Source organism: Natrix helvetica (assembly GCF_964273705.1).
Source record: "Natrix helvetica genome assembly, chromosome: 2".
Taxonomy (NCBI): domain Eukaryota; kingdom Metazoa; phylum Chordata; class Lepidosauria; order Squamata; family Natricidae; genus Natrix; species Natrix helvetica.
The window spans coordinates 19,932,811-19,956,728 of NC_138552.1; the positions used below are offsets into that span (position 1 = coordinate 19,932,811).

The following is a 23,918-nucleotide window of genomic DNA, read 5'->3' on the forward strand; positions in this document are numbered from 1 at the left end:
AAAAGAAGGACTAGGGGAGACATGATAGCAGCGTTCCAATATCTCAGGGACTGTCACAAAGAAGAGGAAGGGGAAGCTATTCTCCAAAGCCCCTGAGGGCAGGACAAGAAGCAATGGGTGGAAGCTAGTCAAAAAGAGAAGCAACTTAGAACTGAGGAGAAATGTCCTGTCAGTTGGAACAATTAATCAGTGGAACAGCTTGCCTCCAGAAGTTGTGAATGCCCAACAATGGAAGTCTTTAAGAAGATATTGGATAACTATTTGTCTGAAATAGTATAGAGTTTCCTGCCTAGGTAGGGGGTTGGACTAGAAGACCTCCAAGGTCCTTTCCAACTCTGTTATTGTATTGTATTGTAGCTCGGTCCATAGCATGATATTGTCCTGATACTAAATGAAGAGGGACAGCAATGCATATATATATTTATGTGGGTGCATATTCATTCAACCATATAGAGCACGGGTGCCAAACTCAAAGCTCGGGGGCCGGATCCGGCCTGCGGGATGCTTAGATCTGGCCAGCAGGGCCCCCTGGAAATAGTGAAAGACCAGCCTGCAGTGAAAATGGAGCTTGGGAGAGCCACGCGCAGCCCTCCCAAGCTCTGTTTTTGCTGGCAGAGGGTTGCAGGAGGCCGTCCCAGCTGAAAACAGTTCATGAGGGCCATGTGTGTCCCCGCCCCCGAGCTCCTTTTTCATTGGCAGAGGGTGGTAAGAGGCCGTCCCAGCCAAAACCAGAACTCACGAGGGCCATGTGTACCCCCCCCCCCAGCTCTGTTTTCAGTTGCAGAGGGTTGTAAGAGGCCATTACAGCCAAAAACAGCTCAGGAGCCTGTTTTCACTGGCAGAGCATTTGGACCACCACAGGTGCCCTCCAACACAAAAGGCCCAACCTGGTCACACCCACCCCAGCCCTCTGAGGTCAAACACAAATCTGATGCGGCCCTCAATGAAATCGAGTTTGACACCCCTGATATAGAGCTTTAGCAATGGAGATATTTTGTAATTTGATTATGAATCTGCAGTCTTCAGCTGTTTGATGGAAAGTGGGATATAAATATAGTTAATACATAGCTAGTGGCAAAAAATAAAGACAAGTGGACACTTTTGTGACAATACTTTCCTTATAATTAAATAGGTAGTTTTATGTAATGTATATAGTCTGGAAGCCAGTGTGGTGTGGAAGTTAAGGTGTAAGACGAGGAGAAGGGATACTCGTGTTCTAGTCCTTCCTTAGGCATAGAAAATAATGGGATGCTCTTTTGTCATTTACCCAGCCCTAATCAGTGTCAGGCTGTGTGATGAGCCAGCTCAGAAACAAGTTAGAAACATTGTGACTTCATGCATTGATAGTTTTGCAGTAAGAAATAAACAAGTACAGCGCAAAACCAAATCCTTTTGCTTTCCAAGTAGGGCTATGATCGTTAGTTACCATAACCTGGAGTAAAGGTTAAAAAAGTGGCAATCTATAGATATGATCAAGGTGGTAGCTTGGGAAGAATGGTCATCTCAATGGGAAGAGACTTCCTCACACATTTTTCTCTCTGGGCTCATTTATTGTCCCATGCCATACGCTTTTTTTAAATTAAATACAATATGGTTTGTAAATAATGATTTATGAATTTGTACTAGGTAAGAAACTACCTTGCTGCTGGAGAATGCACTTAAAAGATGTTGACCTCCCAGAGGGCAAAACCTCTGTCACAACACTGGACATGTGTTTTACTTTTTTTATGGACCTCTTGTATTTGGGCTAAAAAAAAAATAGAGAATACCTCTAGATGGCATAGATAAAGCTCTACCTCTTTGCTGCCATCTAGTAGTTGTATGGATTTCTGCAGCTCAGTTACGGCAAGCCAAGTATTGGGAGACAATAATTTTGACCTTTGTATTAAACAATCCTGGAAAAATTGACAGTTGGGAATTGAGTTAATGGATTCATTTAACTCTGCAAGACTTAAAAAATCAATTTAATTGCTTATACATTTTCCATGTCCAGTTTGGGAGGTATTTAAATAACTGTAATTCCCCAAACACAGTAAAAGTGTTAAAATATTGGTTTAGTGTATAGCATAATGTAACAGTGATTTATTTAATAAATTGTAATTAGGCATAGCTTGGCATTACATGAAAACCCAATCACTATTAAGTTTCCTTTCCCTATCTTACCTTATCTACCATATCAAATAACTAGAAGAAATGAAGAGAAAATAATTGGTTGACAAAAGCCTTTTAACTACATTATTTCCATGATACACTTGAAGTATTGACCGAAGATTTTTGTTATTATTCCTGATAAATAATTTCCGCATCTGTTCAGCTTTAGTCTCAACTGTTGTTTTCTTCTTTCCACTGTCTTATGATTTGATGAGTTTATGAAATTGGTAGAGAAAGCAGAAATTAACAGTGACCATGATTACTGCTTAGATACAGATTCAGTTTACTTTGGTTATTGAATTAAACCATATTGGAGTTCACAAAATACAATGAATAATAAACTAGACAAACTGGGTTTGTTGTGAAAACGCAGTTGCTAGATCTTTAACTGATTTGATAATATATATTATTCAACCCAACTACTATGAGCCAAATTATTTTTTATATTTTTGAAGTTATTTCCTTTTTCCCCCTTATTTGAGTTTAATCGTAGAAAGGAGAAAAATCCAACTTAACAAGAGCAAGGTAATATATCTCAAAATATTTCAAATCTATATTAAATGTCCTACAGAGGCCACTCCATCAGAGTTACCTGCTAAAGGTAAAAAGGGAAAGAAAGATGAAACAGTCAAAGGAAAAGAATCAGCAGTTAAATCAGGTGAGATAATTTTGTTGTTAAATTCAGTACTTGCTGATTAAAAATATATTCATGACTTTCATTTTCAAACAGTTGTGGCATATTTTGATCATATTTTGGTTGATTGATTGATGAAAATAAAGTTGACAAAGACAAGACAATATTTTTTTTATAAAAGGTCCTTAATTCTGTACAAGAATTGCTGTACTTAGTGAGTCTTCAATTGAGGATATGGGTAAAAGTATGGTATGTTGGTTTGGAAAATAGTTTCTCAATCAGAGATCCCGGTTTATATAGAATAAAATGAAACTGAGCTTTGGATACACTTAATTTATCCTGGCCAAAATGTACAAAAATTGACCTGTACTGTATTTATGGTTAGCAGGTTATTGTAGCTTTGGCAGACATATTTGTAACGGACTGCATTCTATTTGCTGGCTGAATTTCCCGGTAGACATTTTAAATCTGGAAGTGAGAATTAATATGTTATAGTAGAGATCTCTGGTATTTACAATGTATATTACCATGGGCAACAAATCAGATGAGAAATCAATACTGAATAAAATTAAGTTGGCAGCTTACCTGTGGTTAAGTCAGTTCCCCCTTCTCATATTTATGATGATGTCCCAGAGCTATAAACATAAAGTGTAGCACATTTATTTAAAAGTTGTTATCTGTCACGCTATGTCATATAAATACAAACATTTGGATTTAGGAACATATTAAGTGAAGGAATAAATGACAGATTATTTTTTACATGAACTGAACAGCTATCATACTTCAGCATTGGTATCCTTGAGGGAGTAGGTCCAATAGCCCAATAATCAGATTCTTTTCTATCAGAATCTCAAGTGTAATTGTGCACAAAGGAAATGAGCAGAAGTTCAGATCCAAGATTGAAAAAATTCTTCTTGGGAACAGGTGATGTGATACTTAGTAAGCCAGAGCAAGGAAGTTTATAAGGAGTACAAAGAATCTCCAGAAAATCCCTTCCAGTGCAAGAACTAATGGAAGAGTAGTAAAATTGGTTACCAACATGTGATGCAAAGAATAAGAAATCCAGATAGGAACATAAAAAACTAGTTCCCACTCTACTACATAGTAATCATATATTGTCATTCAGTCATGGGGTGGCTAATGTCTAAAACCTCTTTTCACTTGTTGCAACTGTTCAAAGAATCACTGTTCAGAAGAAGAAGGTGAGTGCTGAGAAAAATTAAGTCTGGGTCTAGGATAGGGCCCTTGGAGAAAGTTTAGTGCAAGCTTGTATATAGATAGTAGAGGGTGGCCTAATCTCATTTTCTTTCCTTCCTAAGAAACTTTACAGCATCTTTTCATGTACAGACACAAATATAAGCACATACATACTTGCTGGATTGGCGGTTGATTTCCCCAGGCTCATGGTCCTGGGGGATTTCAATCTGCCTTCCATTGGCGAGACATCCGAGTCGGCTCGGGAGTTCATGGCTTCCATGACAGCTATGGACCTAACTCAGTTAATTCAAGACCCCACCCATAATGGGGGACACACGCTTGACCTGATTTTTGTCTCTGGGCAGTGGATGAATGATCTAGATTTAGGGGATATTTCTATTCAACCCTTGTCATGGTCTGATCATTTCCTCATCAGGCTTGACTTCCATATCGCTACCCCTCGCCGTAGGGAGGCGGAACCGACTAGATGGTTCCGCCCCAGGCACCTGATGGACCCCGAAAGGTTCCTGATGGAGCTTGGGACTTTTCCTGAATCCCTTGCTCACAACTCAACCGAAGTCCTAGTGGAAGCCTGGGATAGGGCTGCCGCTGGGGCTTTGGATTGTGTTGTGCCTTTGCGGCCTCTGATCCGGTGTCGATCCCGGATGGCTCCCTGGTTTACCGGGGAGCTCCGGGAGATGAAACGCCGGAAAAGACGCCTAGAGAGTGGCTGGAGGGCCAGCCGGTCCGAATCTGATCAAACACTAGTAAGAATTTATATTAAATCCTACTTAGTGGCGATAGAAGCGGCAAAACAGCAATATTTTTCCGCTCTTATCGCGTCCGCAGATAACCGCCCAGCCGCCCTGTTTAGGGTGACCCGCTCCTTACTTAACCAAGGAACTGGAGAAGACCCCTTGCAGGGTAGGGCTGAAGAATTTGTTCAGTATCTGCAGGATAAAATCGCTCAGATCCGGACAGGCTTGGACTCTGACTGGGTAGATTTGGGGAAGCCGACGGGGATGAATCTTGAGGAGACAATCTGGGATGGGTTTGACCCTGTGACCCCCGAAGGCATGGACGGGATTATGGGGAGACTCAGTGCTGCCACTTTTGTGCTGGACCCGTGTCCCTCTTGGTGAGTTTTGGCTTCCCGGGAGGTGACACAAGGCTGGCTCCAGGCGATTACCAACGCTTCATTGACAGAGGGGTTCTTTCCCACCACCTTGAAGGAGGCGGTGGTGAGGCCCCTCCTCAAGAAGCCTTCCCTGGACCTAGCTTCTTTAGCCAACTATCGTCCGGTCTCCAACCTTCGCTTTGTAGCGAAGGTTGTCGAGAGTGTGGTAGCACGTCAGCTTCCCCAGTACCTGGATGAAGCTGTCTACCTGGATCCGTTTCAGTCGGGTTTCAGGCCTGGGTACAGCACGGAGATGGCATTGGTCCCGTTGGTCGATGATCTCTGGCGGGCCCGGGACAGGGGCTGTTCCTCTGTCCTGGTCCTATTAGACCTCTCGGCGGCTTTCGATACCATCAACCATGGTATCCTACTGCGACGACTCGGGTTGGGAGTGGGGGGCACCGTTTTACGGTGGTTCTCCTCCTATCTGTCGGATTGGTCGCAGTTTGTGTTGACTGGAGGGCAGAGATCGACCCCCAGGCGCGTCACTTGTGGGGTGCCCCAGGGGTCGGTTCTCTCACCCCTCCTGTTCAACATATACATGAAACCACTGGGCGAGATCATCCGTGGTTTTGGGGTACGGTATCATCAATATGCTGATGATACCCAACTTTTCATCTCCAAGCGCTCCATGGCTTAGGCCCAGGGTACCTGCGAGACCACCTACTGCCACCAGTAGCCTCCCACCGTCCAGTACAATCCCACAGAGTTGGCCTCCTCAGGGTGCCGTCGGCCAGGCAGTGTCGGCTGCTGACCCCCAGGGGGAGAGCCTTCTCTGTGGGAGCGCCTTCCGTCTGGAATGAGCTGCCCCCGGAGCTCCGCATAATCCCTGACCTCCGGTCCTTCCGACGCGCCCTAAAAAGTTGGTTTTTCCAGCAAGCCGGCCTGGCCTGTTAATTTTAATTTTAACTTATTTTAAATGTATTGTTTTTTTAAAGAATTCGGTTTGTTTTTTTGGAAATGGATTTAATCTTTTTTAAATTTTGACATGTGTGTTTTTTAATGTTGTACACCGCCCTGAGTCCTTTTGGAGAAGGGCGGCATATAAATCCAAATAAACCAAACCAAACCAAACCAAACATACTTACATAAACAAATATACAGATGACACTATGATCAAAATCAAAGTGCCCAAATATTGGTCCAAAAAAGCACATTTATAAGGGCAATAGCAGTTTGTGACACTATCACAAACTGATTGCCATGAGAGCAAAACATCAATATTTCTATGGCATAAGACAGTCTAAAGATACTGTTCTCTATTGTTCTTAAGTCATTCCTTCTCATCTCCTTCCTGGAAAAAAAGGCATTTTACTTTTATTTGTATTTAAGGAACTCCACGAGGAAAAGGGCAGACAAAATCTATGTCATCTTCCCCTGAAGATATGTTGCCTTCTAGTACTGTTGAACCACCTACAATCAAACCTGGGTCAAGTGAATGGGTTTACTGTGATGAACCAGTACCCCAAGTAAGCTGTCCAGAAACAAGTTTATGATGATCCTTTCTTTCCTTTTCCTTTCCTTCTTTCCTTTCCTTTCCCTTCCTTTCCCTTCCTTCTTCTTTCATTCCTTCTCTTGCAAAGTTCAGTGATCAGAAATATGTTTTGTGATCCAAATCCACATCCAGATTACACAACATGTCTAAGAATTCTATGTAGTTACCATACATCTAGAGGACAATTGGATCAGACTGGAGAAATTAGCTTCATTTTGTCTTTTTATTTTGAAAGAAATCTCTGCCATATTTTATACAATACTAGGTTGATATGTGATTCTTCAGATCCTCACCCCTACATTCAGCAACTAGCTAAGAATAGCTCTTACCGTCTATCTTGCTAGTTCAACGTGAAGACACGGGTGAAATGTTACATTAAAAAACACATTTGAGAAAAGTGAGTTTTTAATATTTATTTTTCAATATTTGTCTCCTGCTGTTCCAAGGAAATCTGATTCTGTCAGCACTGTCTAATGACAGCATTAAAACATAGTTTATGCTGAGTAATAGTAACTAACTCAAATAGCTAGATTCAAACACCACTGTAAACTTTAAAAGTGCAACTGCTTTGTTCATATAACTTAGACAGAGCTGCCACCATTTCCTTTTCTCTGATTTTGGTGTGGAAAGGTTTCCAAGACTAGAGAATTTTAAGCTGTTTAGTGTGAGACGCACTCTATATTCTATTTTTACACAATTCCTGTTTGGTATACTGTAGCTACCTATACAGCAAACTTGACCAAGCACTCTAATCAAGAAAAATAAAAAATCAGTGCAGTAAAATAAATAAACTTCATAGCAGGGCAATTATTGCCTGGATTTATCTAGCATGTGAGAATGAGTAAGAAGAAACTTTCTTATCAGAAAGTTTTCCATACAGACCAATAGGACCCTGGCTGGTACATAACCTGAGGCTACATATGACATACTCTCTTTTCCTTAACATTTAGGATAGGCAATATATAAATAAATACATGTGAATCCTGTATTTTTACAACTTAACAGGAAATAGCAGAATTCCTAGTTCCTTATTGGGAAACAATAGAGAGAACATATGTCAATAACGCCAAAGCAACCCTTCGATGCCTCAGACATGAGCAACATGTTATCATTCATTACCTGTCAGACATAAGGTGAGTGTTGGGACTGTTGGGCTCAACTTCCTCATGCCTCTTTTTCTGCTGTCTTCCAACCTCCTGGATGGATCTTTCATTTCACTGTCCACAGAAACCATTTCAAGGACTATTTGAAGCGTCCAGACCACAAGCAGGAATTTGTGACTCAGTGGCAATTCGATTATAATTCAGTGGCTGATGACTTATGGGATGATGACGAAACAAAAGAAGAACTCCATCAAAGAGTTACCGTAAGAATTAACTAAAAGTAGGGGGTGGTTTACTAATTCATAGCAAGTTGATTTTGTTTCTTATCAAGGTGAATGGGGCATTGTAGGGAAATACACCTTGAGGCTTCATTTCTAAACACTTCCACTGAAATAAACTAGTGCCAGAAAATACTTCGCATTGTTTTTACCAATTCTCACTCCATGAAATACAATTGGTTTATCTTTTTTTCCCCAAAAGACATTCTTGTAAAAGAAAAAAAAACTTGGGGAAGAGTTTGAAAGAATATGGAGCGTCTTTAAATTATAAGCTTGTGCTGGAGTAGATGTGAACATAGTCCTTGATTTAACACCACGATTGAGCCACCAATTTTTTTGTGCTAAGTGAGACATTTTATGACCTTTCTTGCCACAGTTGTTAAGTGAACCACTGCAGTTGTTAGTAACACGGTTGCTAAGGGAATCTGCTTTCCCCATTGACTTTGCTCATCAAAAGGTTACAAAAGATGATCACACGATACTGGATCACTGCAACCGTCATTAATCTGAGTCAGTTGCCAAGCGTCTCAATTTTGATCACATGACTCTGAGGATGCTGCAACAGTTGTGTGAAAAACTGTTATAAGTCACTTTTTTCATTGCTGTTGTAACTGCAAACGTTTCACTAAATGAACTGTTGTAAATTAAGGATTAATTTCACTACAGGTAGATATCAAGGCTTAAGCATTATGTTTTAAAACACAGCTTTCTGACTTTACCTAGTGACTGTCCCCAATTTATTCCACAGAATAAATATATTTTGGTGATGAGATTAGTTAACCGATCAATGAATTCAATGGTTCATTGAATATAGGATTATTTGTTTGCCACCAATGTACTCTTAAATGTGCCAGTGAGCTTGGTTTCCTTCATGTAAGACAGAAAGCTCTATCAGGTTCTCAGTTCATGGTATCTAGCGAGAATCTAAAGATGAAAGGACTAAAAACTGCCTTATCTCTAAAAACACATGGTAAATGTGGCCACTGACCACAACACCTGCTTAGGTTACTGGGAATGACAAGTTTATGGTCTCACCTATCCAAGCAGCTTGGCGAGTCAGATAAAAGAGGGAAAGGAACAGAAAGTTTGTTTTTTAAAAAGCAGTGCTTAAAGCCTCATTGAGGCAATAATTTTCCACACCACGGTAGAAAGTGGGAGTTTTTTTAAAAAAAAAACAGTCTCTTTTTTAATCCATCATAAATTACTGAGATACAAGCAGTGAAGTCATATCCTTTCCTATTTCATTGAAAAAACTAAACAGTAAAAACATGCACTCAAATGATTCATGCAAACATGTAAATGGACTAGCAATATAATACTTTCAGTCTACCCTGAAAGTATTTCTTTTGAAAGTAAAGTATGTTTTGATATAATAGAATAAATTAACATAATGTCAGTTTATGGAAATGTTTGCTTCAATGTTACCTTTATTTTCTTCATGGTTTTAATATAAAATTGTACCAAATATAACTCATGAAAGAAAGGCTATTCAAGCATTTTTCTAGAACAGAAAACATCGATAGTTTAGTTCTGGGATGAGGTTGTTCTTGTTGTTTTGCCTAATAACTAGAATTGTTGTTGAAAATTAATCAAAGTGTGATTCCCTCCAATTTGATCTATTTTCCTTCTTTAAAAAGAGAGAAATGGTTTAAATTGCAAGCCACAGAGATTTCTACTAAGCATTTTATAAAACAAATGGCACAGGGAAGCAGCACCTTACAATGAGAAAAAACATTAGCCACCAACAACATACATATTCTATAGCCTTGGACTGTGTAAGTTAAGAATAGTAGGTGTTTTTCTAGATGTTCTGCATTTCCATTTCCACAATCCCTTACTATTGGCTCTATTGGCTGCTTGAAGATCTGGAAATCAACATGTTTCTTTCCCTGTGTGATGTATGGCCCAAGGTGTTTGCCATAAAACTGGTTTAAAAAACCAATAACAACCATATATAATCTGATTTCTTACCCATTTGGGAGGCTTTTAATGATGAAAACTTCCCCTAGAAAGAATCCAATTCACATTCACAATCAACCTTTGTATGTGATGAATGTTCCATGCTTCTGTAAAGGATATCAGATCCACCTGATAATACTGATAGCTGTTGTCCCCCACAAGCACCCCCCCCCCCAGCCAAAAAAATGTCCCATCTAATTCTTTATTTTTCAGACAGCAACAATTCTGGCAAAGAGAGACTGTAGATGGTGCAACTCTATGAATAGAGTGTCTTCTCTGTGCCATTCTACATGAAGAAAATCTGTTTTAGATTTTGTAACAATAAGATTTTGTGTCAGTTGTATTCAGGGGTGGGTTCTGGCTGATGCTACTGCCGGTTCGCTCAGAGACGCACTGCATCTGTGCATGCTTGATGTGCACTACACACGCATGCGCAGTAGTAAAAATTACTTCTGCAGATGCACAGAAGCAAAAAACAAGATGGCACCGCCTATGATGCCACTGAGAGAACCAGTTCAGGGGCGTGGCAGGCCGAATTACCGGATGGAACTCACCTCTGGTTGTATTGAAACCATGAAAATCTTAACAGTTTCTGTATGGTTTGGTACATATAAGGCAGGGATAAATGATATTTTAGGCTCTGAGAACCACATTTGATCACTAAATTGAATGTAAACATAAACATTTAATTGGATTAATTGATTGAATATAGTTTGTGTCTATTGTCTACAAATTTTCACTCCTTAAGTCACCTTTAAAATTGCACTTTGATTATAACTGAAGTGATTCTTAGTCCCAGTATGTGTAAAAGTGGGAACTCTAGCAGCTGATATCCAAAGTGGAACTGTATTTAGCTAGTTTATTGGGTGGGTGGGGGGCATGGAGGATTGGGATGGAACATTTTTAATGTTTCAGAACATTATTTGTTTTTTTTAAAATCTTATTTAGGATTTAAGAGATCGCTTGTGGGATATCTGTGAAAACAGGAGAGAGGAAGCTGAGCAGGAACGTTGCGATATCATGAACGATGGCTGGTTGCCCGACCGAATTGGGCTTCTGATGAACCACATTTTTTCTCTTATGCAGGTCTGAAATGCGATAAAAGGAGTTTTGCATTTTCATGTGTTATTAACTTTTGGCTGAAACTAGGAATAACTAGGTTATTAGAAAAATAGCTAATATAATTAATAATTCTCTGCTATTCAAATGTATAAGTTTCTACATTTTGTGCAATTTGTTGCTTGGAGTGTTATTAAATAACAGTTCTATAATCCAGTTGCAATGGAACCCTATGGCTACAGAAATAGAAGAACGTTCAAAACTACATTACAGCACGGATGTCACATTCACATTGTATAGCACAATCCATTGGGTACCAATTCACATTTCTCACTACAATCTTCATTGGATCTTCAAAAAACCACATGAAGCCCTGGCATTTGTAAACTTTTAGATTGTTGAGTCTTAGCTTTGTGTGACTGGGGTAGCTTTGCCTGTCCGAACAAGAATCCACAGTGCAAGTCTGGCCATTGGCAACAGCTCCAAATCAATGACCAGTTTGGTGGAGAACTGTGATAAGACACCAACACACATACAAGCACACCACCACCACCACCAGTCTACTCTTAATCTCCTGTCCATCTTTCAAAATGTGTGAATCCTTAAAGGTGAACGTCTTCTCTCTAGGCCACTGGACAGATACAGTGAAGTGGAAAAACATAACATCATAATTGCAAAGAGCCACATAGACTATTAAATTTAACCCGCTGCCTATCTCCCAACAAATATCTGTCCAGCTTTTGTTTGAAGTCATCCAAACAAGATAAACCCAATATTCATTAAGTGTATCTCAAAAGAATCAGATTCAAGGTGCTTCATGGCCCTGATCCATATAAACGGTAACAGGAATCCTTCTTGGAGACAGAGCTCAGGGTTGGCATCATTATTTGTAGGCTCATAAGGGACCTTGAATGAGGCATATAGGAGGAATATCAGATAGAAATGGAATAAATTACCAAAAAAAGAGGTTACCAGGGTAGCATTAGGATAGATAATATCATGATTTTATCTTTATTCTGTATCTTGTTCAATCCCAAGACTCCTGAACTGGCAGAAGCTAGAGGAGATCTGGTACAGATTTAAGAAGTTTAAGCTGAAACTTTTGACCTGATCATTGTCCTACTCAACTGGATTGTTATATTGTTGTGGTTTCTCTCTCTTTCTGTCTCTGTTTCTCCCTTTTGAGATTGTGGCTTTGTGAATTTTCCCATGAATACATGGCACTGTTTTTACTTTTCAGTTATATATTTAGCGGCTTTTAGTCTAATAATAAATCAAAAGGATGACAGGTGCATAAAGTTTTGTTTTAGATGTACAGATTCTCTGAACCTAGCAAATTGTACTTGACATTATTTTTCTTGTTGGATTTAAGCATAATTGTAGAATGAAACTAAAGTGCTAATTGAAGAATTATTGAGTGAAAATTATCATTTAGGCCCAAACTAGATGGTTTGGGACAATTACTCATATTTTTGCTCTAATCTGTAGAATCTATAGACAGACAAGGCTATTATGACTTGTTCAACATACCATGGTTTAGTGTTACATTCACTGTATCTTCAGCAATGCTAATTTCAAATAATAAATAAATTAATAATCATATCTGCTATTTACAATATATATAGTACACATTTGTTAAAACATTTGATCAAACCTTCATGGTTAATGTTGGAGTACAATCATATTTTAAGATAAAGAGAGAGAAATAACACATACAGATAATTAATTATGCATACAATCTTATGACTGCTCTCTTAATTGTGATTTTTAAAATATGTTTAGCTCGTGTCAGGTCTGTTGGCTTAGCTACAGTATCATAAATCTCCAACAGGAGTAATAGTATTGTTAATGGATGCTTAATTAACATATAGTTAAAACTCATAGTCCTTTAACATTATTAATACATAGCTCAAATGTACAAAAATTGGAACCCCAATTGTAAAGATGAGAAGGGATTGTTTTAAGAATAGTTTTCTAACAACAGTATAGATGTTGTAAAATTGTCTTGCATTTCCAGAAGAATGAGAGGATTAATTTTTTTGCTTTCTTTGGATATCATAAAGGATGAAATGGACCGTTTCCAAGATACCAAAAAACTTCTAAGTGATTATTACAGAGCAATGGAAGGCAAAATTCCAACAGACACCAGCTCTGACGTTTCCAGAATACCCTTGATAGATCTGATGGAAAGAAGGCTATCTATGGAAGAGTACAAGATGAAAATGTATGATAAAAATGGGAGAACTGCAGCAATTACTAAATAGATATATTTGTGTTGGAGTACATGTAAATAGGAGAAAGAATACTTGTATGAATGTACTACCATTATATATTCATAACTGGCATGAAACGTGAGCTTTAAAAAGGTGTATGTGTGTTTGATACAAAACATCTGCATGTGAGGCCCTAGAAAACCAGGGCCAGTCAAATAACACAAAAATAGCTAAATGAGAATGGAGTGGTCTGAAATCCAAAGCAGCCTCCTTGAAGAGTAGACACAGGGACTATCCAACAATTGTTAGTAAATTGTAATTTTCAGTGAGACAGGAAAAATGGTGAAATATGTGATTGGAGATATATTAATAAGTGTTAACTAATTAATAGCAATAACACTTAAATGTATATACCACTTCACAGTGCTTTACAGCCCTCTCTAGGCGATTTACAGAGTCAGCCTATTGCCCCCAACAATCTGGGTTCTCATTTTACCAACCTCAGAAGGATGGAAGGCTGAGTCAACCTTGAACGGTCAGAATTGAAATCCTGGCAGGTGGCAGAATTATCCTTTAATACTGAATTCTAACCATTGCACCACCATGGCTCTTACATTTATGGTTAATAATTAAGTTAATTGTAATTAACTAATTATTATTTATTAATTATTAACATAAGAGCACGGTGTCTCAAGTGGCTGGAGCTCTGGGCAGGAAGTTGGCAAGTTCGCATTCGAGACGTGACAGCTGCCCTGGGGCAGGATTGAGCTGCTATCCTTAACTCTAGCTCCTGCTAGGAACATGAAAGGATCCCCAGGGCAACAGTGATGTCACTTCCGCCCGGAAGCACCTCAAAGTTTTTGACATGAATGCAAAAAAAAAAAATCACTAACATTAAATTATTAACTAACTTTCCATTAAATTAGATTATTAAAGCAAAATGATATGAAATAAAATTTATTTTGCTTCTGATTCCACCCATTACATTTCTGGAGTGCAGCCTCTCCAAGGCTAAAGCAAAAGCACTCAAGGGAACAAGCATCAAAAAATAAGACCCACAACCTCATGATCCAAATCATACTCCTTATTTAGATATGTCACGTACACTGTACAATATGTGTGGGAAGAAAGTATTGTGGTAGCAAAGTGTGAGAGATGTAAATTAGATAAAGATATGTATTTTATGTTTCTCTAATTAGTAAACATATATCCCCTATAACTGGGAATTTGCCACACCTGGCATTTCAGGGGTGGGCAGGGGAGGGAAGGGAAATACAAAATAAAAGCAATACACTTAAGTAGGTATTAAACGGAATTAAAACAGCAAGAAACAATATGAAAATGAGTTTTCAAGAACTCTCCACCAACCAAGATGATACAAGAAGCAAGAAAAGTCAAAAATCAATTTATACACTAAATGTCCTATGCATGATGGGAGAACTTGCAACTTGTGATTCACTCTTGGGCACCATTGCAAGTGTAACCAACCTAAATGTCAGCCACACCTTTGAAGCTTGTGCTACATTTTTCGTTAAAATCAGTAAAACTGTAGAAATATAGTCAATACATTAAAAGTAGAGCATCTGGGGAAGCAAGACTTACTTATCTCTTTCTCCCCCCTTTCTTTAAGAATCCCTATGATTGCTCACAGATCTCCTTCACCAGAAGTTAACAGAGAAAGGATCAAATTGATTCCAGTTAAGCTCAAGGATGATCTGTTTTCAGAAAGTGTAATATTTAATTTCAGCCCAGATGAGAAACTGCTCACAGAGACATGGCATTATATTACAACAGCTATATCTTCCATGGTAGGTAAAGCCTTTATTTAAAGAGATGAGTCATAGATGTCTGGTGATAGAAGAGAGAAACAAAATGTGTGCATGATGTTGGAATTCTGGAACCAGGTCCCCAGTTCTTTTTAGGGGGTCCGCCATAACTTAATATAGTTGCTATGTCAGGATTCCGACTGATGAACCCAAATAAGCAAGCACTGCTGAGACGATCCAATCTCTTTTTGCAAAGCTTTATTGAGTACATCATTTCAGCACAGACTGAAAGCAAAACCAGCTCTACTTAATTCCTGTGGTTTTTGCATAGTTAAATAATAGTTTCTTCGTACCCCCATTAGTGCAGGTCACGTTGTCCAATTAGATGTCTAGGTATTATTGTGGGAAACTGTCAAAGTCTTTGCCGACAATCTGGTTAGATGATTTTGGTTCCCATGGGACAATTTCTTGTTGTCACCTGGAACTGGCATTCCAAACCTAGTCTTCCCCCCAACCCCCGGTTCAATGACAAGCTGAGAAGTGAAAATGGCAGCAACAGCATAAGCATGCTTCGAACTTGACACTCTAAGTGAGTGGTCATTAAGCAAGAACTAATGATAGTCTTAAAAGGGACGCGGTGGCTCAGCGGCTAAGACGCTGAGCTTGTCAATCAGAAGGTGAGCAGTTCAGCGGTTCAAATCCCTAGTGCCACATAACAGGGTGAGTTCCCATTACTTGTCCCAGCTTCTGCCAACCTAGCAGTTCAAAAGCACAGGAAAAATGTAAGTGGAAAAATAAGAACCACCTTGGTGGGAAATTAACAGCGCTCTGTGCGCCTTCAATGTGGAGTCATGCTGGCCACATGACCATGGACACGTCTTTGGACAGCGCTGGCTCTTCGGCTTAGAAACAGAGATGAGCACCACCCCTAGAGCCGGAAACGACTAGGACACCAGTGCGGGGGGGGGGGACCTTAACCTTTACCTTTACCTAACAATAGTCTTGCTCAAAAAGCTTCTTCACCACCTTTCTACTTTAATGCTTCTAAAATTTCTATTAATAACTGTTGGTATATAAAATTTCAGGTGAGTTCTGAAATTCAGTCAAAAGAAGCGGAAGAGGAGAAAGAACGGCTTCTGGAGGAAATGAAGGAAAAAGAACGCCTCAAATCTTCAGTACCAGTTGCTGGCAAAGGTGGCAAGGAAGGGAAAGGGAAAGGAGGAAAAGGCGAAAAGGAAGGAAAAGGTGGGAAAGCGGTCAAAGCCAAGGACAGCAAAGATGATAAGAAAGGAAAAAAGAAAGGTAAACAAAGTTTAGTGACATATTGTGGTCCTATTCAGAGGACGACCAGCAAACAGCTACTGGAAGAGTAAGAAACACATCTTGTCCACACCATCCTAAAGTTTCTCCGCATCTTCCAGATGTAATGGAAACAAAACTCCAGCATTCTTAGGTTGTACTTCCAAGGGACATTCAAAAGAGCCAAATTGAGGAGGAATGGTCTAGTTAAGACAACACCAAAAGACATTTTTATGGAACTTGGGAAAGCGTTCTCTCCTTTTCCCCAAAACGCAGAAAGAGTTTGGGTTAGCTTTTTTTGTCCTGAAACTTGCTAGGACCCAGTAGAATATTTAGGGAGGAAGCACACACAGACTGAAAACATCTGGTTGCAAATATATGCTCAGAAATTTTTCAGTTTGCTTTATCTGGGTTCGTTGCTGCAGATCTAACTCATAGAACATAGAACAACAGAGCTGAAAGGAACCATGGAGGTCTTCTAGTCTAACCGCCTGCTCAAGCAGGAGACCATTTCAGACAAATGGTTGTCCAGTCTCTTCTTCAAATCCTCCAGTGATGAAGCACTTTCAACTTTTGAAGGCAAGCTATTCCACTGGTGGATTGTTCTCACAGTCAGGAAATTTCTCCTTACAGCAACACTAGGCAAACAACTCTTGATAAATGAACAAAGTTCAGACTTCGTGTTTTATAAATATTTGAATCCTTTTTTAGAACTGTCAGAGGTTCTCAAAGGGTAACAAGCAAATTTGAGAAGGACTGCACTCGTTCCTGCTCTGCTCAGATGGGAATGAGCTTCACGGAGCTGTTGATGCTGAGCTGGGCTGTGCACAAGTTTCAGAAGGTGGGCCTGGCCTTTTGAAACTTGTGCACAGCCTGGCTAAATGCTATCCAAGATGAACTGGCCAGGTTCAAGGCCCTCTTGCCTAATCTCGTTTCCCACATCCAGTCTTGAGGCGCCGTTCACTTGCAAACCTCCTAATATTTTGTGGTTGTGCACAAGTGCAGTGCTTGAGCTATCTAGAGATTATCCATAGACTCAGTGCCAGAACCCAACATAATAAGTGCCCCCAGGAAAATGCCAGAAAGGTTTAAGTCAGGGGTGTCCAAACTTGGGAACTTTAAGACTTGTGGAGTTCAACTCCCAGAATTCCCCAGCCAGCCATGCTGGCTGGGGAATTCTGGGAGTAGAAGTCCACAAGTCTTAAAGTTCCCAAGTTTGGACACCCCTGGTTTAAGTACACCAAACTGGACAATCACTACAGTGCACTCTCCTTTTGCCTTGACAATGTAAGCACTATCTTATCCATACACTCTTGAGCATGGTCCAACCATTTACAGGTAATCCTCGGCTTACAATAGTTCATTTAGTGACCGTTTGAAGTTACAATGGCGCTGAAAAGGGTGACTTATGACTGTTTTTCACACTATTTTCCACACCATTGCATGTTCCTATGGTCATGTGATCAAAATTCAGATGCTTGGCAACTGATTCATATTTATGACGGTTGCAGTGTCCTGGGGGAGGGGTCCCGTGATCATCTTTTGTGACCTTCAGATAAGCAAAATCAATGGAGAAGCCAGATTCACTTCTCATCCCTTACTAACTTAGCAACTGCAGTGATTCACTTAACAACTGCGGCTAGAAAGCTTGTAAAATGGGGCAAAATTCATGTAACAACTGTCTCACTTAACAACGCAAATGTTGGGCTCAACTGTCGTAAATAGAGGGCTACCTATATTCATGGGGGAAACAAAGCATCACACAGTTTGAGAAATCCTAGATTACTTTATTAGCTGTCTATTAATACAAAGATAATAGCTATTCAAACATTTTTACCTTCAGATTTTTTTTACAATATTACTTTTTCCTCCAGGAACACATACTCCATCTGCCACTGAACTGATAGCTACTCCTTTATCCCCAGAGGAATTAAAGAAGCAAGAATTGAAGCTTAAATTGAAACAGGAATATTTTGCTGCACTGGAGCATGAAGGTATAATTTCTGCAAACACAACAGTTAAATATCTACCCGTTTAGGGCTGAGAAAATTAAATAAAACCCCAGCATTTGTTTTCGATGTCAAAAGGTGCTGTTTGAAAGGCAACTGGGCTTTCTTGGGTTTTTTTCCTTGAAAACATTTTGCTTCTCTAAGAAGTTTCTTCAGTTCTTGGATGAGAAGCAAAATGTTTTCAAGGGAAAAAAAACCATGAAAGTCCAGCACTTTTGGAACAACTATAACCTGGATAATTGAGAATCTCCGTAGACATTTGTTTTGGATGTTAACTATGTTTGCTTGAACTTCTTGTAGATGTTCTGCTTAACCTTTTTTTTAGGTTCAGGTGTTGGTTAATGTGGTTTGGTTTACCCATAGTTTGTTGAATAACCCCAATTACCCATGTATTAGGCTTACCATATTTGTGAAATTTGCTTTCATTTATTACTTTAATTTTCTAAGAACAGAAACAAAATAAGGCCAAATTGTTCTTTGCTAGATTGAATCGTGCACCAAAAACAACAAAGAACATTACTTTGCAGCCAAAAGACTGGTGTAGCAGAGAAAATTTATCTGTGATGTATTCATAAACCATGGTTAGTTCAAAACATAGTTTTATACTGTGAAACTTTATTTATTAACTTAATCCATTACAAAGCCATGTTTTAAGTATACATGTCGTTACAAGAGCCTTTTTTGCAGAAATCCAACAGTGTTGATACAGGTAGTCCTCAAATGAGCCCAAACTTTCTGCTGCTAAGTAACAGAAGTGAGTTTTCCCCCATTTTAAGACTTTCTTGCCATGGTTGCTAAGTGAATCCCTGCAATTCTTAAGTTAGTAACATAGTTGTGAAGTGAATCCGGCTTCCCCATTGACTTCGCTTGTCAGAAGGTCACAAAAGGTGATCACATGATCCCAGGACACTGCTACCATCATAAATGAGTCAGTTGCCAATTATCTGAGTTTTGATTGCATGAGCAGGGGATGCTGCAATGGTTATAACAGTCATAAATCACTTTTTTCATGCTGTTGTAACTTCAAACAATCACTAAATGAACTGTTGTAAGTCGAGGACTACCTCTATACAGAATTAATTGCTCTGTTTCCTACATAATGCTTAATCTAATGAATGTTAGACCTTCGAAAATGATGAGTGTGTTTGGATTTATGCTAACTACAAGCCATTTTTAAAATAGCGGAGGCTGCAAAATCTCGTCTTGAGCTGTTAAAAGTTAAAGGATTAGCTTTCCTGGAGGATCTACAATCAAAGGCAGAAGAAACATACAGGAATATGGAAAAATGGCTCGGAGAGAGATATCTGGCTGAAATGTCTAGGTAATAAATTGTTAAGAACGAAATAATATTATGTTACAATAGAGGAAATGAGGTAAAAATCATTTAAGTTCAAGTAAAATACATAAGATGCAGAATACATAAGATGCAGAAATTCTGTGTTATTTTTAATATAGACAAACTACAGTTGTGTTTCTATAATTCTGGTAAGAGCAAATTGTGAATAATAATTTACATCTTGGGTGTGTATATGTAGTTAAATACTGATTGTATGAATTATAATTTAAAAAGTAGCATTTATTGAGAGAAATGAAAAATATATATTTTTTCTTGCTGAACAGCTGTGAATAGTTTTTTGAATGAGCCATGCAATTGTTTACCACACTTACTTTTATTCATTAAGCTTTCTATTAACGGCAGGAAATATCACTTTTTATTTATTCTTTCTGTGTGAAACCCCAACAAAACAAAATGAAGACAAGCTTTTGGTCTCTATGCTTCTCTTACATTTTGGCATATTTGAAAAACTAGTTTCGTGTGTGCTAATCCATAGGCTGAAATGCAGTCTGGAGAGAATTATTAAAGTGGGCAATCCCAAACATTTTCTATCCATAATGTACCTAGAAATGTGAAGATATCAGGACTTTGTCTCATTCCCAAATGATCTTTCTCAGTAAAATGAATATATCACTACAAAGGTTTTTTCAAACATAGTTAAAAATTCACTCCAATTTCATAGGAAGAATAGAATAGAATAGAATAGAATAGAATAGAATAGAATAGAATAACAGAGTTGGAAGGGACCTTGGGGGTCTTCTAATCCAACCCCCTGCATAGGCAGAAAATGTTATACCATTTCAGAAAAATGGTTGTCCAATCTCTTCTTAAAAACTTCCAGTACTGGAGCATACACAACTTCAGCAAATTGTTCAAATGACATAATGAAAATTGGGAGATTTGATTCAGCAAGAGACTTGTTTGATTTTTCCAATAAAGGCATTTCAATAGCTCTGAGTTTCACATGTTCTAGAGAGCATACAATTAGAGATTTTAATAGCATGCCTGGAGTTGAAGAATCACTCTGGTTTTTCAAGGGACAAAGCCAGTAGAAAAATATTAATTGTCAGTAAAACTATTAATTTTAGGTTTTGCCACATTTTTCATTTTCAAGCATTTGTATCGTTACAGTGTGGATAAATTAATTGGGGTTGCCCGGAATCGTATTGAAAGTTCCTCCAGAATTCAGTTTGAGTTAGTCCTGGAAGGAATAGATTTCTACGTTAATGGTGATATAAAAGTATTTGAGGATCCTTCTCTTCCACCTCGTCCCCCATCTGTGGAGACTGCTACAAACAGTACACTCACTATTTCACAGCTTAGTACTCTTCATAAGCAGTTTCTGCAGGTGGCACCTAAAGGTAAGAAAATACTTTTTTTCATATATATATCAAAGCATATTAATGACTGTTTGAGATTTAAAGGGATTGAAATATTATATTTGTGTCCATCGTATATAAGGGTGTTTCTACAAGGGTTAAAAACAGGACAAAATGTGGATTTGTTGTTTTAAATAAAACCTTTAGATTGCTTTATACATTAACAGTGCAAACCTACTTTTCTTCACTGCACTTTCCTGCTGTTGTTCCTCAATACATTTTTAACATATAGGTCCCTCAATAAAATGTTATTTTGACTTAGCTGTCCTTTTTATATTCCAGTTATTATAGGTGCTTGCATCCTTTTCCACGTACACCCAAATGGTGTGGCTTTGTATTTTTTTTAAACTAAAAATACGTAGACGCTAGGTAACTCTATCAAATAATGTTTTGTATCTCTGTTTAGACTCTTCAAATGTACTATCTTCTACTCTCTTAATATTTCTACTGTCTTAATATTTAATGATATATCATAGTAATATCATTGTGCCCTGACAATCCATACATTTTCTTTAAAATGAAGGACGTGTTTAATTCAAGATTCTGAAAAGATTTCAAAGAATTGCTTATAAAAGTTATAATATGTTTGCTAAATTATTTTAAATAGCAGGCATTTTTTTTCTAAAAATGATAATACAAAGGTATAAATGTATACTAAATAATAAAAAAGGAAAGAAGTCCATGTGACCGCAGTTAATTTCTAATATCCATTCATACAAAATGTGAAAGCTTGTATAGGCGGTCCTTGCTCATTTAGAAACCATTAGATGTTACAATAATGTTAAGAAAAATAGTTTTGTGGCCAGCCCTCAGATTTACGATCATCTCCTTCCTGTTTATAACCATATCGCATGGTCCCGTAATTGCTATTCAGGCACTTTGCAACAAGGTGCCTTTACAGTTATCACAGCTTCCTTCAATCACATGATCACCACTTGCATGCTTCTCAGTTGGCTTGTGGCAAGCAGAGTTAATGGAGAACATAGAAATAAAATACCGTGTTTCCCTGAAAATACGACCTACTCAGGAAGTAAGTCCTAGCTTGATTTTTTACACATGTGCCCAATATAAGCCCTACCCCCATAATAAGCCCTATCCCCAAAATAAGGCCTAATTAATACCCTACCCATTCCAGGGTCCACAGGTAAAAAGCTAGGGTGGGGATGTGGGGGCTGGAGCTACTCTACTACTTACCTTCAGATGGTTGCAGCCAGGCCTCGCATACCTTGGTCCATTTCTTCTGCTGCAGCCAGCTTTCCTGAAAGCCTCTGTAGTTGATAACACAGCTCCGGAACTCTGTTACTGGCTGCAGAGGCCCTCAGGAAAGCCTTGCTGGATGAAGAAATTCCTGAAGGCCTCTGATAGCGAAAAAGAAGCCAGGGCAACACACACAAGTGAGGTGAGTCAGTAGACGACATCCCCCCCCCCCACTTGAAAATAAGATCTGGTGCCTCTTTGGTCGCAAAAATATATAAGACAGGGTCTTATTTTCGGGGAAACACAGGTAGTAAGTTGTCATATGATGTTTTGTTTAACAATCACAGTGATTTGCATAACAACCAAATGGAAGTGATGTCATAAGCCCAAAACAAGGATGTGATATTTCCATTTAGTGACCATGGCACATTGAGACAGACTTGCCAGTCCCAATTGTTGCTAAGCGAGGACTACCTATAAACCTGATTGTTCCTCCTTATAAAAGTATCCTTTCCAGGGATGGAGATGAAATTTATTGGTATGCTGTTTTTTAATGTTGTTATTTTAGATAAGCCTACCTGGTTGAAATTCCTAAAAAGATACTTGAACATACAAGTAATACAATTTTCTGAACTTTTCCGAATAGTATGAAATAGGTTACAATGCCTGCTCTGCAAACGAATACAATAATGTATGATTATGAAACAGTACATAGAAAATTGTTGCATTTTCACATGGACTTTTAAAGAATCAATATAAAAATAAGAAAAGACAAAATTAAGGTTACAAAAATAACAGCGAGTTAAATCAAATTTGACACATTCATCTCTTGTAATGAAAAATATTATATGTTGCTAGATATTGTTTGGATAACAGTATCCAGGGAGGGAGCAGAATGATGAAAGCAGCTTTCTACATTATAATAGAATCCCCGCCCCATTTTTACATGCTTGCATTGCAATAACACAATGGTGCTTTTTAAATTTAGATGAAAGGAGGACGTTTCTGCAGATAACCTATGTTTAAATGCAGCTGGCAGTACATGTTGTAGGGCTGTTTCCCTATAATATCTGAATTAAAAACAAGATTTCTATTAACATTTCTTACTTGAAGTATTCTATATATTTGCTGACAATGTGTTTCAGAAGTATATATAAGTCTTTGTTGTATATATTTCTTCCCTGTTAATAGATACATAACAGGCTGTTCATATAACTGCTATGAACTTCATAACATTAAACCTAATTCACTATACCGTATTTAAAAATCTTGGCAAAGTATGCATGGATTTAATTAAGCATTCCTATGAGTTTATTCCTACTGTAGGAAACACTCCTAAGATTTAATGGAAGCTTTGGAAGCTTTGGACAACCACAATGTGGTATATTAGCTTGGATTTGTCTCCAATAGCTTCTTCTTAAAATAAAAGAAAGAAATAATTTTGAGCTGTTATGATTGTAAAATAAGGAATAAAAACATGTCAGCCAAGTTGCTGTAATCAGTCAACAATACTGCTGAATATAGTTTCAGATTATATTAACTTCTAAAAAGATTAAAGATGAACATTTTATATTTTGCATAATTTTGGGGGAAGACAAGATTTCAGCTTCACATAGATAATCTAATTAATACATAATTCAGCATATATCTTTGCACTAAATTTGGG

General features: G+C 38.3%; 1 protein-coding gene across 4 annotated transcripts in view; it reads left to right on the forward strand.

Annotated features, from left to right (window-relative positions):
- The window catches only part of SPEF2 (sperm flagellar 2), a gene marked incomplete at its 3' end in the record, with an annotated part of 113,731 nt that overhangs the window by 61,374 nt on the left and 28,439 nt on the right, over positions 1-23,918 (forward strand). For all 4 annotated transcript variants that reach the window (XM_081942872.1, XM_081942873.1, XM_081942874.1 and 1 more), the window contains exons 20-30: positions 2,723-2,809; positions 6,492-6,628; positions 7,660-7,787; positions 7,882-8,020; positions 10,943-11,080; positions 13,117-13,277; positions 14,897-15,074; positions 16,118-16,334; positions 18,206-18,325; positions 19,523-19,661; positions 20,808-21,037. In XM_081942872.1, the coding sequence (XP_081798998.1) occupies positions 2,723-2,809; positions 6,492-6,628; positions 7,660-7,787; positions 7,882-8,020; positions 10,943-11,080; positions 13,117-13,277; positions 14,897-15,074; positions 16,118-16,334; positions 18,206-18,325; positions 19,523-19,661; positions 20,808-21,037 (1,674 nt within the window). The remainder of the gene's footprint in view (positions 1-2,722; positions 2,810-6,491; positions 6,629-7,659; positions 7,788-7,881; positions 8,021-10,942; positions 11,081-13,116; positions 13,278-14,896; positions 15,075-16,117; positions 16,335-18,205; positions 18,326-19,522; positions 19,662-20,807; positions 21,038-23,918) is intronic.